This window comes from Zootoca vivipara, chromosome 3 (assembly GCF_965207765.1).
Source record: "Zootoca vivipara chromosome 3, rZooViv2.hap1.1, whole genome shotgun sequence".
Classification (NCBI taxonomy): Eukaryota; Metazoa; Chordata; class Lepidosauria; order Squamata; family Lacertidae; genus Zootoca; species Zootoca vivipara.
In genome coordinates, this window is record NC_142586.1 from 70,335,126 (window position 1) to 70,351,740 (window position 16,615).

The 16,615-nt window shown below is 40.6% G+C and overlaps 1 protein-coding gene across 43 annotated transcripts in view; it reads left to right on the top strand.

The window, feature by feature from the left end:
* Positions 1 to 16,615, top strand: part of AFDN (afadin, adherens junction formation factor) — a 91,817-nt gene that overhangs the window by 41,666 nt on the left and 33,536 nt on the right. For all 43 annotated transcript variants that reach the window (XM_088666349.1, XM_088666373.1, XM_088666380.1 and 40 more), the window contains 6 exons: positions 6,057 to 6,151; positions 7,362 to 7,621; positions 8,762 to 8,831; positions 10,270 to 10,382; positions 12,351 to 12,412; positions 13,727 to 13,932. In XM_088666349.1, coding sequence (XP_088522475.1) covers positions 6,057 to 6,151; positions 7,362 to 7,621; positions 8,762 to 8,831; positions 10,270 to 10,382; positions 12,351 to 12,412; positions 13,727 to 13,932 — 806 coding nt within the window. The remainder of the gene's footprint in view (positions 1 to 6,056; positions 6,152 to 7,361; positions 7,622 to 8,761; positions 8,832 to 10,269; positions 10,383 to 12,350; positions 12,413 to 13,726; positions 13,933 to 16,615) is intronic.

Below are 16,615 nucleotides of genomic sequence, written 5' to 3' on the forward strand. Positions count from 1 at the left end.
ACAAATTTCCTCATAAGTTGGCAAGTGTATATAGACAGAGCAACATACAACTGCAACATATAAACACATAATTTAAAACATTTAAGTTAAAAACAACAAATAACACCACAATAGTCAGCACATTGAAGCAGCGATCAGCCCAATAAGACCCTGAAATGCAGTATACAGTGGTACCTTGGTACTTGAATGGTTTGGTTCCCCAACAAATTGGCTCCTGAAAGCTGCAAACCCCGAAGTAAGTGTTCTGGTTTGCGAACGTTTTTTGGAAGCTGAATATCCGACGCGGCTTCTGCGGCTTCCAATTGAGCGCAGAAACCTCCTGCAGCCAATCGGAAGCTGCACCTTGATTTTCAAACAATTTTGGGAGTCGAACGGACTCCTGAAACGGATTAACGTCGAGAACCAAGGTACCACTGTAACAAGAATAAACGACCTTCTCTGCAACAGCGCCCTGTCTCTGGAATGCCCTCCCCTTGGAGCTATGTCCAACACCAGCCCTGCTTGCTTTTTGTCGCTTGGTGAAGACACAGCTTTGTGCCCAGGCCTTTGTTGAGGAGTGAGAACTGTAATGAGCCACGCAATATGCAGCTCATTGTCACCTGCTGCTGGTTGATCTTCTGTATTATAAGGGTGTTTTATGATGAATGACTTACTTTGTATTTTTGGTTATTGTTTATCTGACGTCTTCGATGTTGCGTTGGGAACCCTCTATAACATTGTGGCATTTGGTGCTGGGGCTCCAGTGGGAAGGTGGAATGTGAAATGTGCAAAACAACAACAACCCACCCTATCTCCACTTAAATACACAGCTGGAAGAATGATTCACACACCCTACAGTCACCTAACTAGGAACTGCCTATTGAGAGATGATGAGGACCATGGCATGAAAAATTTCCTTCTCCCCACTTAGGCTGTTTCTTTAGTGTAAATTGTTCTTCCCTCTCATTTGCCCCCTGGAAAGTTAGCATGAGCACAAATAGCAGTTATTGGGTTACTTTCAGGGGTGAGGAAAAGTATGGAGAAAGGAGAGATAAACCTCCCTTTTTTCCTGTCCTGTGTCTCCAACCAGATCAGGTTGTCGTTCACTGCTGTTTTTAAACATTTTCTTATTACACTTTCCTTTTTAAAAATCTCCTGCCACCAGCTGTCTCTGTTCCAGCTCCTCAGTTTGTTGTCATTTGGTATGCTCTTCCCTCAAACAATTGCATAGCACACCACAAGTTGACAGCAGATAAAAGCTTATTATAGCCCAGCTAAATGATTTAAAAATAATTTTTCCCATCTCTCATTTTCCTTCCTGTTTCTGTCATCCCTTCACCACCAAGAGCTTGTGCAATAGCTCTTGAAAGCCTGGCACATGACCCTTGCTCTGAACATTATAGGTAGTAGTCAACTAAGTTTTACTCAGAGTAGACCTGTTGAAATTACCGGACAAACTTACTCATGGACATTGATTTCAATGGGTCAGTTCTGAGTAAAACTTGGTTTATACTATACAGTAAGAGATCAGGGTAAGTCAGGCATGTGCTACATAATACCACAGTTACTGTATATTTGAAGCCTTTAAAAAATGGAATTGTCTCCTTTGGTTCCCGCCCCTCATTTTTTTGTACTTGAGCATACCTTGGGATTGATCCAAGCATGCTGTTATTTCCCTCTTATTGCTCAGTGAGCCTGTTTTGGCTATAATGATGTTGGTGCACTGGGACTGAGTATTTCAGCATTAGAAGGAGCAATGCTGTTGCTCTTATAAGTAGAAATCCTACACACACACACACACACACACACACACACACACACACCCTGCCCTTCTTCCCAAGTACCTAAAGTGTGGTGTACATAAAATGATATTAAACTACCTTTCATATAATCAGGTTAAATGTGTTTGTTTCTCTTAAGGGAAATTCAGCATTTTTTATATTAAAAGTTCTGCTTTTAATGTAGGTTTTATCTGGGCAGATCTTTGTGATCTCTCCACTGCCTCCTGTGACTGCTTAATTAGTACATATTGTTGCTTTTGCTTATGTATTGAATGCAGTGAGAACGAGAACGCTGCTTAAAAACTGAAAGAAAGTCTCATGTTGAGGCAGCTACTTGTGTAAGTGCTGAAGCAAGAATAGATCTACATAAGAGCATCTTAATATTACTTCCCTAAACTGGAATTGATCAGGATTGTTCTTAATGAATACTGCTTTGCTATGTAACTAGATGGTTGGTGTGAATGTTCAGTGGAATCCAGCGAGTGCTCAGTTGGGGAAAAGGGATTTAACATGTACCTGTATGGAAAAATGCTACATCAGGGGTGTGGAACCTCTGGCCCACAGTAGCATTTGGAATGCCATTCTGTTTTCACCCAACCATCGGCTGGGATCACTGGTGGTGTCAGGCAGTGGGTGGAAGGACAGGATTTAATCTTGTATTGGCTGCACAGCATAGAGAGAAGTACCGTGTTTCCCCTTTTTTAAGACACCGTCTTATAACTTTTTTTCCTTAAAAAAACACAGGGTGGCTTATTTTCGGTGGGATGTCTTATTTTTATTGCGTCAGTATGGTACGGTACAGCAATTTGCGCGCTGAACAGGCGGTGGAGAAGTCAGCTGAGAGGCGTGTTTTTTCCCTGCGTCTGTTGCCGGTTTGCTGGCTCCCTGAGCACGCAGGAGGGGCTGAGGAGGTGACAGGAACAGGGCCGTCTTAAGTCTACCCAACACTGTGGGAGGCAACTGAGCAGGAGAGAGGGTGGCGCTGTAAGAAGGACTCAAGAACATGGCCTCATACCAGATAATAACTCTGATCCATCTTGCTGAGGATTGACTGCACTTGGTGATGGAGGCTCGCTAGGGTTTCATGCAGGACCTTCGCAGAGCTACCTGAAGATGTGGGATCTTCTGATACTTCAAGGAGATGGTTGTGTGTTGCGCTCTGGATGACAGATGCATAGATCTGGAACTGGGCTGAGGTTGACTCACTGGAGCTGCTCTCCTGGTTCCAGGGTTTAAGGGCCAGAAGTATAAAGCAGCATCCTATGTTTCTGAGGAGAGAGGGAGGGAGGGAAGGAAGGAAGGAAAGAGGGAGTGGGAGGGAGAGAGGAAGGAAAGAGGGGAGAGAAAGAAGAGTAGGAAAGAAGGAAGGGAATAAAGAAGGAAAGAAAAAGAAAGAGGGAGAGAAGACAGAAAGGGAGAAAGAAGGAAGGAGAGGGAAAGAAAGAATAAGAACGAGGGAGAGGAAGAAAGATGGGAAGGAAGGAAGGAAGGAAGGAAGGAAGGAAGGAAGGAAGGAAGGAAGGAAGGAAAGGAAAGGAAAGGAAAGGAAAGGAAAGGAAAGGAAAGGAAAGGAAAGGAAAGGAAGGATGTGGAAAAGAGAGGAGAGGAAAATAGAATTTGGTAGGCGGGGAAAGTGGGGAACAAACTAACGAAGGCTGAAAAAGATGTGTCCGAAGGGGAAAGGGGGATGAGGAAAACAAGTGAACCGTAAAGAGGAGGAGAGGCAAAGAGGGGAAAGTGAAAAGGAACAAAAGGAGAAATCTGGAGAGTTGGGCAGGAGGGCAGGGGAGAGGTGGGCAGGGTCCTGCCTGCTCCCACGCAGGGCTTCCACGCCTCGTCAGTGCACGAGGCTTGAGACAAATTACAAAGGCAAACAGGGGCTTTCGGGGACGGTGGCAGCGGAGCTGGCAGCTTTCGCGCACTCGAGGCGAGCCGCGCTGACGGGAGAAAGGTGTCTCTCTTCCCCCACCTCCGGCACAGCGGCGAAGTTTGCTTTGTCTCCCTACTTCACGCCCTGAGGCGCCGACTTCCCCAGGAGCAATCACCCGCCCCAGGATCGGTGCCTGGAGGATCGCTGCCTCTGCAGGACTCTCGCGCGGAGGTTTCCTTCCGCAAGCTCCAGGCACCGATCCGCTAACGGCGCCTGCAAAAGGGGCCTGCCCACATCAGGACAGAAGAAAGGGAAAGGCATCCTAGAAAGAGAAAGCCACGCCATGTCCCTTTCGACCGGTTAACGTCCCTCTCTCCCTTCGTGGAGGCTGTCAGAGTAAGCGCGGCTTCTCTCTCCCCACCTGGGCTGCATCTCATTCGCAACAGTGTGCAGAGAGAAAGGCACCTCTCTGCTCTGTTCCGCCCCATTGTGAACCCAGCGGGCAGCGGCACGATCCCGGCTACATCCCCACGGCAGCTCTCCCTGCCTTCAAGACTGCTTTGCCAGAGGCACGGCGATCTGCACCCCAGGAGAGCACGGCATCGGGCAGCTGGCCTGGCTAAGTGGGGGGGGCGCCGCTCGACGGAGGCAGCTCCGCCGACACGTGGGCGGCTCAGTGTGCATGCCTCCTCGATGCGCCTCTGCTGGGCGGGCGCCGGGCTGCACCGTGCCATTCAGCCCAATGGGAAGGACGCCCCTGGGCAGGAGCAATGGCGGCTTACTTTCGGGGTACGTCTTACTTCTATTACTTATAGGAAAACCCTGCCATGGCTTACTTTTTGACTACGAATTTAAAAAGGGGAAACACGGTAAAGCATTTCTGCACAGCATATTTTCCCTTTTTTCAAGGGCTTTCAGACACTGCCTCCACCAGTTTGAGCTTCAAATGGGCATAGAGGGTGCTAAAAACAATGCCTTTTGCAAACAATGGCTACTTGCACACAGGCAATGCTTTCAAAAGACAGCTTTCTTTTGAAATCATTGCTTGCACATGGTGTTTCTAACTTTCACAAAGTGCCCTCCTTCCCTCCCTCCCTCCCTCCCTCTTTCACACACACACACACACACACAGAGAGAGAGAGAGAGAGAGAGAGAGAGCGCTGTTTGAGCTCTGTCAAACAGGAGCATGGGGGCTGTTAGAAAGCCACTTGCAAACAGCAGCACGGCTTTCAAATCTTGCTGCACTAGCTTTGAAGTCCCAACAATCCTAATTTCAAAGCCCATTGTCAGTTGATTGCTCACCTGTCAAATTTGGCCTGCCAGGGGGGTAAGGAGATATGGATCTGGCCTGTCGCATTGCTAGAAGCACCCCTCTGCTGCATTTCTTTTCACCTGTTGCAATAGCCTCAAAGTACTTCTGACAGTCTCTCAGGATAATTGATCCATGAATTACACTTTTAGATACTGTATGTGTACAATTCTCCCCAGCAGCCAAGTTCGGAGGTATGGTGCACATCACCACTACTCATATGCAGTTAGAGTGAGAACTGAGAAACCATGAACTGTAATATATTAAAATGTGAGGAACATTTTTTAAAAAAGAAAATCCACTAAATGGAATATTTTATTTGTTTATTTATGATATTTCTAACTTGCCCTTTATCCATAGACCCTAAGGAAGGGAAATATGCACATCAGCAGCTACTGAAAGATATAATCAGGGATAATTTAGTGCACGAATCCAATGTTTCTTTTTGGGGGGCAGTAGTGGGAGGCAGCACTTCTTAAAACATTTTGTTTGTACTCTTTAAATTTTATGTATGTATGTATTTACATTCTATACTGCCCTTCATTCAAAGATCACAAGGCGGTTTACAATATATACAATATACTGTATATACAAATTGGAAATTATGGTTAGGAAAACAATTGGATTCTATCATATCAACTCGTACTCAGGGTAGACATGTTGAAACCAACTGAAGTCCATTGATTTAAATGGTATACTCCAAGCATCACTTAGTTTGATACAACCAGGTAATGATATCTAGTTCAGAGTAGACCAATTGAAATAAAGGGATTTAACTAACTTAACTCGATTGATTTCAATGTGTCTGCTTTAAGTGTGACTTAGTTGGATGTCAGCCTGTATATTTAATGTTTCTTCCTGTATTATCTCAAATTTCCCCGTGCTAGTATGTTTTTATATGTTTATAGTGTTAGTTATTTGAAGACCTGGATTTATGTATCATAACATAAACATAATTACTGAAATAAATACTATTTTAAAACTTAATTGAAATGTGCTTTGGAATTCCAGCAGTGGTATTTTGTTATTCAATGTCCTTGTGTATATTCATTTTTTTTATAAAAAAGTACATGCTTTAATTACCTCTGCAAACAAAATAACTTGTTCTTACTTGCAGATGGCTCTGACTCAAGAGATAAACCAAAGCTCTATCGTCTGCAGTTAAGTGTGACAGAAGTTGGTACAGAAAAATTTGATGACAACTCCATACAGGTAGGAAATGTATATTGAGTCAAGAAAAAGAGTTTGGTTTGTATAATCTGCAGTCTCCTGTATTTGGATCAGACAAAAAAAAGGGGGGGGTTATTCTTAAGAGCAACTTTAGATCCCCCCTCTCACACGAAGAAGAGAGAAATAGGAAGGAGAGTGCACAATCCTAAAGCCATTGGAATCATAGCAAACTGAGGTTCAGCTTCCCCCCAACAAAAGGCCTGCACCCCCTAAGAAAAATCCTAGATACGCCCATGAATTTGCAACATGTCATCATTGCAACAACCCATCATTTGTTTTGACATTGAATTCTGTTGAAACCTTTGTGTGACCCTGGGAAGAGGAATGATATACTTTCCAGACTTTCAGAACCTAGACAGTTAGTTGTTCTGGCTGGTTGATTGTATCCAGTTGATTGTATTCATTGTTAGTTCCACTCAAAGTACATATAGGCAATGACCAACTTATGTGTGACGACCTGGAGGTAGCCGGAAAAGGAGGTGGGGCAGGGGCAGAAGTGGGTGAAGAGGGCTTATGCTCATTCTTCCAAAGCGTGGATGTCAGGAACGTAACCGCCATACAATTGGTCGTTGCCTGTACTCCCATTTAAATTAATGGACATGACTACCTTAGATTAATAAATTTCAGTGGGATCTTTCCTGAGCATAGGTTACTTTTGATACAGCCCAGTATTTTTAAATGCTCCTGGTCAACCCTTTCTATTGTAACCGCTTAGCTTCATGTTCAATTGTGTACTGAAAAATGTTAAGAAAGTGGGAACCAGGAAAAATAAAATAAAAAAGGCTTCAGTTTTGAAAGTTGTAAACGTATGTCTGTGGACTAGCACAGATGCTAGATGGTATTGTATTTTTTACAAGATAACATAGTTATTACATCAATTAATGTTGCTATTACCCAATCATTATACTTATCAGCTTACATGCATTCACAGATGGCAGCTTTTGGTGGTTTCTGAAAGATATTTGATCCCATCACTCATGGTACATTTTGAGGAACTTGATGCTGAACTACTGCAATTAATATTGGGGGGGGGAGTACTTTGCTTATTTAAACCAAAACATATATGTACATATTAGCATGGGTTTTATTTCCTGTTGTTGTTGTTGTTGTTGTTGTTATTGTTATTTTATTATTATTTTAAAAAAACTGATATCAGTTTTGCTGCTTCTAAATTTTGGTTATTTATTTTCAGTTGTTTGGTCCAGGAATTCAGCCTCATCATTGTGACCTCACTAATATGGATGGAGTTGTTACAGTTACCCCAAGAAGCATTGATGCCGAGACTTATGTAGAAGGTCAGCGGATCTCAGAGACCACTATGCTACAAAGTGGTATGAAGGTTCAGTTTGGGACCTCTCATGTATTTAAATTTGTGGATCCCATTCAAGATCACATTCCTAAAGGACGTCTAGATGCAGGACACATGGTGAAAAGTTCACGACTCAAACCTGGGTAAATCACCATTTTCAAGCAATAATCCCAAACTCAGGAAATTATTTAAGATGATGATGGCATATCAATGTTTCATTTTTCAAGTGGCAACCCTGATAACAATAATACGGTTATCTTACCGGTACTAATGTTTAATACTCTTGCTCCATCTTGTGAAATCTTTTGGAATTTCTAGTTGCTTAATTCATACTTAAAACTAATGTTGTGTTATAGAGTTCCATTAATAAAAGAGCAAAGTCAACATAGCTAAAAGCACCATGCTATACTATAATAATTTTATAAATGTTATAATTTTATAAAAACAAGGAAGAAAATGCTGCGCGCCTTTCATATTACATCCATTTAATTGTATTCTTTATATGTCATGAGGTTAGGCATGATGAAAATCACAGTGGTCCCTGAACTGTAGTAGCATGAAGAAACAAGTGTTGGACTATCTTTGTATTTGCATGAGAGAGAGAGAGAGAGAGAGAGAGAGAGAGAGAGAGAGAGAGAGAGAGAGCGAGCGTTTTGTTTACAACATTTCTGCACTGCCTTTCCATAAAATGACTATGAGAGCCAACAATAAGTACAACAAATAAAATAATGACAAGAATATCAATGAGCAGAACAGATTAAAATGTGGCAGTTTTGAAGTAACTTCCTAAATTACTTTTAGTGACCTTTCTATAGTGTCATTCTTTGAAAATGAGATAAAATCTTTCTGTGTGTAAACATAATGTATCAGCTAGTAACAAATTCCAGAAGCAATTAGTCTAAACATTGTGTTATGTTTCTGGATATTGTATGTTGCTAATAATTTAGTTCAGGGGTCCCCAAACTAAGGCCCGGGGGCCGGATGCGGCCCAATCACCTTCTCAATCCGGCCCCCGGACGGTCTGGGAATCAGCATGTTTTTACATGAGTAGAATGTGTCCTTTTATTTAAAATGCATCTCTGGGTTATTTGTGGGGCCTGCCTGCTGTTTTTACATAAATGGAATGTGTGCTTTTATTTAAAATGCATCTCTGGGTTATTTGTGGGGCATAGGAATTTGTTCATTTTTTTTCCAAAATATAGTCCGGCCCCCCACAAGGTCTGAAAAACTGAAAAAGTTTGCTGACCCCTGATCTAGTTCTTGAATATATGTTGTCTTTTTAGAGCTGTACAGGAAACTACATTTGACTTAGAAGGAGATGTCCATAGTGGAACAGGATTGCCTGCAAGCAAGGTAACAAATTGTCACCAGGCCTAGAAATGTGCTAAGTCATTTTACAACTAATAATTTAAATACGTTTTAGTAATATATACTGAAAATCTGGCCATGAAATCAGTCAGTAAGCTTTCTTTAAAGAGTAGTAAGCCTCTACTCTTTGAACGAACACTTTTTGGTTGACTTCATGGCCAGATTTTCAGTATATATTACTAAAACATATTTAAGGCTTCATGTGTTGTCATAGTTTTATTTTATATGCACAAGCCTCAGCCGTTCATATTTCCTCCTTTCTCTTTACTCTTCGGATGTATATATACAGTGGTACCTCGGGTTAAGAACTTAATTCGTTCCGGAGGTCTGTTCTTAACCTGAAACTGTTCTTACCCTGAAGCACCACTTTAGCTAATGGGGCCTCCTGCTGCCACTGCGCCGCCGGAACATGATTTATGTTTTCATCCTGAAGCAAAGTTTTTAACCTGAGGTACTATTTCTGTGTTAGCGGAGTTTGTAACCTGAAGCGTTTGTAACCTGAGGTACCATTGTACATGAGAAGGAGATTGAAAGCTTATGATGGGATATTATTACACTTCTCTGTGACATCCAGACTTGGAATTGTGGTCAGTTTAAACTATGGCTAGTCAGAACTAGGCAGGATCAGAACAAGGTTTCATAACTTTATTAATCATAGCTTATCAAACCACATTTCCCTAGGTTTAGCCATCATAGGGAGTTGTACTTAATTTAAAGTATGGTTTCTCATTAAATATGAACTTCACTTAGGTCTTGTAAAAAGCATTTTTACACTGAAAATCAACCTTTTCAGATAGTTTTATCAAGGAACCTCTGTATTGAATTTCTGTACCTTTCAAAGTAGTATTGGATCACTGTCCAGGAGTCCACTATTGGAACTCACTTCTCACATAAATAGAAACCACACCCTAAAATGTGGCCAACATTAACTTAAACAGTGGAACCTCGGTTTATGAACACCTCGGTTTACGAATTTTCGGTTTACGAATGCCGCGGACCCATCTGGAACGGATTAATTCACTTTCCATTACTTTCAATGGGAAAGTTCACTTCAGTTTATGAATGCTTCAGTTTATGAACAGACTTCCGGAACCAATTACACCCATGCTTCGGGTTAAGTACACTTCAGGTTGAGTACTCTGCGGACCCGTCTGGAACGGATTAATCCACTTTCCATTACTTTCAATGGGAAAGTTCGCTTCAGTTTAAGTACTCCGCGGACCGTCTGGAACAGATTAATCCACTTTCCATTACTTTCAATGGGAAAGTTCGCTTCAGTTTATGAACGCTTCCGTTTATGAACAGACTTCCAGAACCAATTGTGTTCATAAACCGAGGTACCACTGTAGTTGCAGAGAAAGGGTGGGCAAGGCAAATCTCTGATATGTTTTGTGATAAATGCTTCTAATCTTGTGTGGAACAGAGTACCAACAGATTGGACAGTGACAGAATGTCGGCATCCAGCACAGCTGAACGAGGCATGGTCAAGCCAATGATCAGAATAGAACAGCAGGATTACCACAGGCAGGATGGCAGGTACCAAATAACGTTTTTCAATTTCTAAGGTTGATAGGGGCAGTCTGTATATTTTGATAATCAACTTCATTTTACCCCAAAAGCAGGACAGAATATGGTAGGATGTAGATGTAAGATGTAGAATTGTGAGATTATTTTTAATGGCAAAATATTTGATTTCAAATATTCCATAGGTGCTTTTTTTTATATATATATACAGTATAAAGCAAGACATGGGTCATTTCATTTTAGCAAAAGAGCATTAAAATATGTATAAATATCAGGCTGTCTGGCAGATCTTTACACGAAGGTGTGGTAATAGGACAATACAACTTTTCAAAAACAAGTGGGCCTTTTGCATGATTTGGATTGGGGAAAGCCTATGCACTTTCAGAACTACATTTGCCATAGATAGCATTATGAACCCTTTACATGTTTTGAATACTGTATTAGGTTTCAAACCACTTCAGGAATTTCTCATGTAAAAGAGATAGCAAAACACAAATCACAATTTCATAGTCCTGCCAATAGTCATGATTCAGATTGTGTTCAAGTTTACTGTGAAATCTGTCCGAGCTAAGGCAGTCATTATATTGCTTTAAAAGTGGGGTGTGTGTGTGTGGATTGTACAACTCAGACATATATTTAAGTGTAACTGTCAGCAGAATAGCTGGGGAAGCCATTGTCATATTAAATTATGGTCAAAAGAGGGAATGAAGGCAGATCTAATTAAATGTTCCCAAGTACAAATTTAACTGAGTTGAAAGAGGTTAGTGAGCAGAGACCATGATGATAAACGACTTGCTGCATCTATTTTCAAATGGGCATTTTCAGGTTGTCAGTTTCTTATGCAATGTCAAGAGAAATATATGCTTATTTCCGATTTAAACTCAGTACACATTTTGAAATGGCTGGCAATAGCCTTGTACTACTGGAGAAAACCTTTACTGGTAATGGAAAAGTGTGACCACATAAGGTTTCAAGTTGCAGGGGAGTACTGTTGGATTGATTCTTTTAAATAGTAATTTTTTATTAGTTTTCAATTACAATTCAATAATGGCCTCATTATAACAATACCAATTTATAATACAATTATTAATACCAATCATTAATACCAGTCAATTATATAATTTAGATAAAGTGGCCTCCTGCATGCTAGGATTGATGGCTTGATTATTTGCTTTATTTCTGTGTTCCAAAATCTTATTAATTTCCATTACATTCCAGTCATCATCATAATCCCATATGCAACAACTGCAATATTAATAACTTCTGTTCGTGTGGAGCAGTTGGATTGATTTGGGGGGGGGGGATGGCTTGCCCTCCAGTCTGTAGGCCATAGTAAATGTCACTTCTGTAATAGACACACACTTCGTCTTGTAACCAGAGACTCTCTGGTTTACACATTTGAAAGTGATAACGGGCAGTTTAAAGTCTAAAACCACAGTTAATTTTCCCTGTCACTTTATGTCACATTAGTTCACATATTAAGCTATTAGTCATTCCTTAAGTGACCTACTTGCATATGACCCAGCCTTCCAGGTCTCATAAAAACATAGTTTTTGAAATAGTTGTATCTATTACATTGTAGTAGCACCTGTGGATTTAGTGTGGTGCTAGTAAGCTAACCTCTCGTTCTTCTTTTATGTAGCCTCATGCAGGGGTCTGTGTGTGTAACATGAGCTGTTTACAGCAGCTGACAGGCTGCCTTGTGCACTGCAAATTCATTAAAATTTCATATTCATCTATAATGCAGACCTTCAGTTCATGATCTATCTTGTTAATGATCAAGTATAACTTGAGAGTGAATCTAACAAGAAGAGGGGAGAATCAATCCCCCCCCCAGTACTGTATTTTTCAGTTCATGTGAACAAAAATGGTGTATAAAGTCCCAGAAGCAAAGCCTTTGGAGAAGTCTGTATCTTTTGATAGTGGAATTAATTTTCACTCTTTAAACTGGACTTTTAAAGATCTGCTTTCTGTCTGTAGACCTCAGGACGCACATGGACCTGAATTGATATTACCTGCAAGCATTGAATTCAGGGAAAGCTGTAAGTAATAACATTTCAAACAAAATCTGGTTAGGTGTGGCAATTTTTATTAACAGTTTTTATTTCATTCTCATAGATAACTTCAAATATGCGAGCAGTTTGAAAAGTTACAGTGGTCACATTTTCCCCTCAGTTCCGGTCATACTCCTTACAGAAGCCAGTGAAATGCTACAAAGTGAAATAGTTGTTAAAGGTTATAGCTATCAATCCTATGCCTTTCCCATGGGACCACAAAGTTTTTAGAAATAAGAGATGAAGGCAGAAATAGAAGCAACTATTGCATTAAATAAAGACACCGGTTTTATCAATAATTTTAAACTACTTAGGAAATTTAACTACTTAGGTTTTACTAAGTAAACTTGTAAACCACTTAGGTTTTACTAAAATCAACCAGTATCTAAATTTTGTTGAAAATAAAATATTTTTTAAAGAAAAAAAATCATGAAGTTGCATATTTGCAGAGCCATTTGTCAGAAGGTTCCTTTATGTACCTTCAAAATATTTCTAGACCCTCCCAAAGGTTACAGGAATCACTCCCAGATATTTTCTTAGATCAGATAAGTCACACTTTCTTTGGCATAAAGATCTCAACCTATTAAAAAGTTAGCCTCCTGCAAATCAGTATACTGTAGTGGTCCGTTTTCTTTAGTGGCCTGCTTTGCAAATTACAGCAACATCTGGCCACTCTACACTTTGCAGTAGGCCAGTGTGTTGTATATGGGCTGCCCTGCAAGACAATTTAAAATACTCAGGTCCAAAACATAGCAGCCAGATTACTGGTTGGGGTTCATAACCCCTGTTTTAAAATAGCTGCACTGGTTGCCAGTTTGTTTCCAAACCCAATTCAAGGTGTTCACATTGCAGTTTAAAGCAATAAACAACTTAGGTCCCAAGTATCTGCAAGACCATCTGCAGAGGTCTTTGGAGATGCAGAGAGCTCTCAGAACTTCTGTTACCCTTAGAAATGCAGGGTATGATGTCCCAGGAGAGGGCTTTCTCTGTAGCAGCCCCTGAATTGTGGACTGTCCTTGCCATAGAAATGTGTCCAGCATCTTCCTTGTACCCCTTTTGCTATATGTTGAAGATGCACCTCTTTACCTTGGCCTTTGACAGTCCAGTCCCTTGTACTGAGGGACCAAGCTCTTTTGCTGAATTTACATTGTTCTGTTCCACTTGGAACAGTTTTATGTGTTTTATAATTGTATATTCTGTGACCCATCCTGGGACTTGGTGGTGACGGGCACGGAATAAACCTTGCTTATAAATAGAACAAGTTACAAATTCATCTGATCTTGGTTTATCTTGTTTTTGCAGCTGAAGATTCCTTTTTGTCTGCCATTATAAATTACACCAATAGCTCAACAGTTCATTTTAAGCTGTCGCCTACATATGTTTTGTATATGGCATGTCGGTATGTATTGTCGAGCCAGTACAGACCTGACATCAGTCCTGCTGAACGTACTCACAAAGTTATTGCAATAGTCAACAAGATGGTGAGCATGATGGAAGGAGTTATACAGGTAAGCTGCAGTTTTAAGAGAATTTCTGTGAATACATTTTCATAGCTTAACTCCCCACCCCCACCCCCAAAAAACTTCGCTTTTAGCAGGATTGTTTAACTAGATAACTGTGGCTGAAATCACATGGTCAATGTGATAATGGATACCACAGGGCAGTTTATAAATACCACACGAAATGACTTCAATTGCAGTGTAACACAAACAAACAAAAAACTAATCAAGGTCCTCTAAAAACAAAAATAAGATCAGTAACAGGAGTCTCTTACTTGCGTATAGATCTTTATGTCAGATATTGAACAGGAGATTCAGATAATCATGGTTTTAGAAAACCCCTGTATTTAAGCATTTTAAATGGTATTTAGCTAGGTTCTACTCAGAGTAAATTAATAAACCTTAGTCTTTTCCATTATCTTCCATTGGTCTACTCGAGTAGGACTTGAGTAGTAAACCAACCTTTAGGTTTCATTTGTTGCCCAAGTCCATTTCAATAGGTTTAATCTGAGTAGGGCTAAGATTGGGTATCACTCTTTGCCAGCATGGGTCTCCAGCTCAAATTTTTTGTTCCATGCTGTTGTCTACAGGAGGGGTAGTCAACATGATGGTTTCAGGTAGTGGTGGACTACAACTCCAGTCATCCCTGACCACCATACATACAGGCTAGAGTTGGAGTCCAGCAACATCTGGAAGGCCTCACATTGGCTACACCTCTTTTTTTATGTGTTAAATCCAGAATTCTCATGGGTGGAGCTCTGTTGGAGGAAGACACTTTTTATGAAATCCTCCTTCCCCTTGCAGCCTTGTGTATGCCTTGTAAACTACTGGGAAGGGTTAAGAAAACCTCAGTGTGGGATGTGGCTTGTGGATTGCAGGGGAGGCGCCTCTGGTTCACAATTACTTTCAGGAACAGAATGAGTTCTGAACATGGAGGGGGAACTGGATCCAACCCATTGTCTCCTATATATGCTCATTTATGCCTTCATATTAAAAAGAGTTGTTGTTTTTTGAATGCTTGGAAGAAATTACTGAATTAAAAGAAATTCAGGCTTTCAATTGCAAATAGTTTGCTCATCACTCAGTTTTTATTTTTTTATTTTTGGTACACATGGTGCGAATGTGAGCAGCAGCAGCATCACTCAGGGTTTTTAGTTTTTTAGTTTTTTGTGTCCAAGATTTAATTTTTCAATTAAAACATACTTGTCTGTTAAAGCAATTCATTTATTATGGCTCCACTTGTATTTTTCTTTAAATGGTCCTATTTCTGTCTTCACCTGTCTCCCTGTTACGTTAGTAGTGCTATAGATTCGGAACGCAGTCCTGCCTGTACTACACACTCTGAATAATATGGAGATCTATCCCATTGAAGCCAGTAGAACCTTCCTGGCAGCAGAAGTGATTGAGGGTTGTATGGGGTGGTAGCAACACCTTCCTGGTGGTGGTGGTCTTGTGCACTGGTATGTGGCAGGGCAGTGGTGAGGTCAGGGGAGCTCTGGGTTGGTGTCATCAGCATCCCACAGGTGTGTGTAACTGCTAGACACTGATGTCAACCTGGAATGCCCTCAGTCCATCCCTGTTGTGAGCGCAGTGCTGCTGGGAGGTAGGATTCCCTCTTCCAAGCAACATGCTACTGCTGCCTCCTGCCACTATGCTATCACTCCTGCCACTATGCCACACCATGCATTTTGAGGCAGACAATTCCACACAGTCTTCCTTTACAAGATTGTAGCATCTAGATTTCTTGGAATGGTAGTCCTTACCATCATGTAGCAATTTTGAGTGCATATCTGCAATTCTCACAATAGATTGTGCAATAGTTTCTGATAGATTGAATGTTATCAGTTTTGCTTTGATTACAAAAATCTGATCAGCCTTTTATTTAACAGAAATGTAATATAAAACAAAAAGTACAAAAATGTACACCTATCATATTCCCTTGGGCCTCTGTTAAATTTAGGCTGTAATTCTATATTCCTACATGGGAGTAAGCTCCAGTGAATACAGTAGTAATTATTTGTGAGTAAACATGTATAGGATTGTATAGTTTTCAATCTGCTCTAGGCATGCAAATTCTATAGTTTCCATGGAGCTTGAGACAAACTTTTATTATAATTATGTTTATGCTTCCCTTCAATCATATTTCCAGGGTGGTAGGCAAGAAAGTCAAATGTAAATCCATTCTTAAATATGAAGTAAAATAGAAGGAAGAATGTCAGAATTTCAGTTAATCACTGGAGTTCTGTTTGCAGAGACCCTCCTCGATAGTAATTAGATTAAAAGCATTTTTAAAATAAGCTATTGTACAAGCAGTATCCCAGTGAAAATCCAGAAAATGGATTAATTGTCACTGCAGAAATTCTAGTGGCAAAATTACTGGGGATAAAACAGTCACAACCATAGAAGAGTGCTCTTAAACTGTGACATTTCTACTAGTTTTGTTTAATATATGAAAACTGAACTCACCTGACTACAATGCTATATGTCTGGCAGTGAGAAGTGAGAGCTGCCTTCTCATGAAAAGGAAAAGCTCTGTTGTCTTCTGTGGAGCAGATCTCCATGCTACTCTTTGGAGGATTGTGCAAATTTTTCTCAGTTGTATCACATCTAGTGGTAAAATGTTTTAATGTGACTGAGCATAAGTCTTGTGCCTTCATATTTAGTGTTTGATTTCGAAAACTACCATGAATGT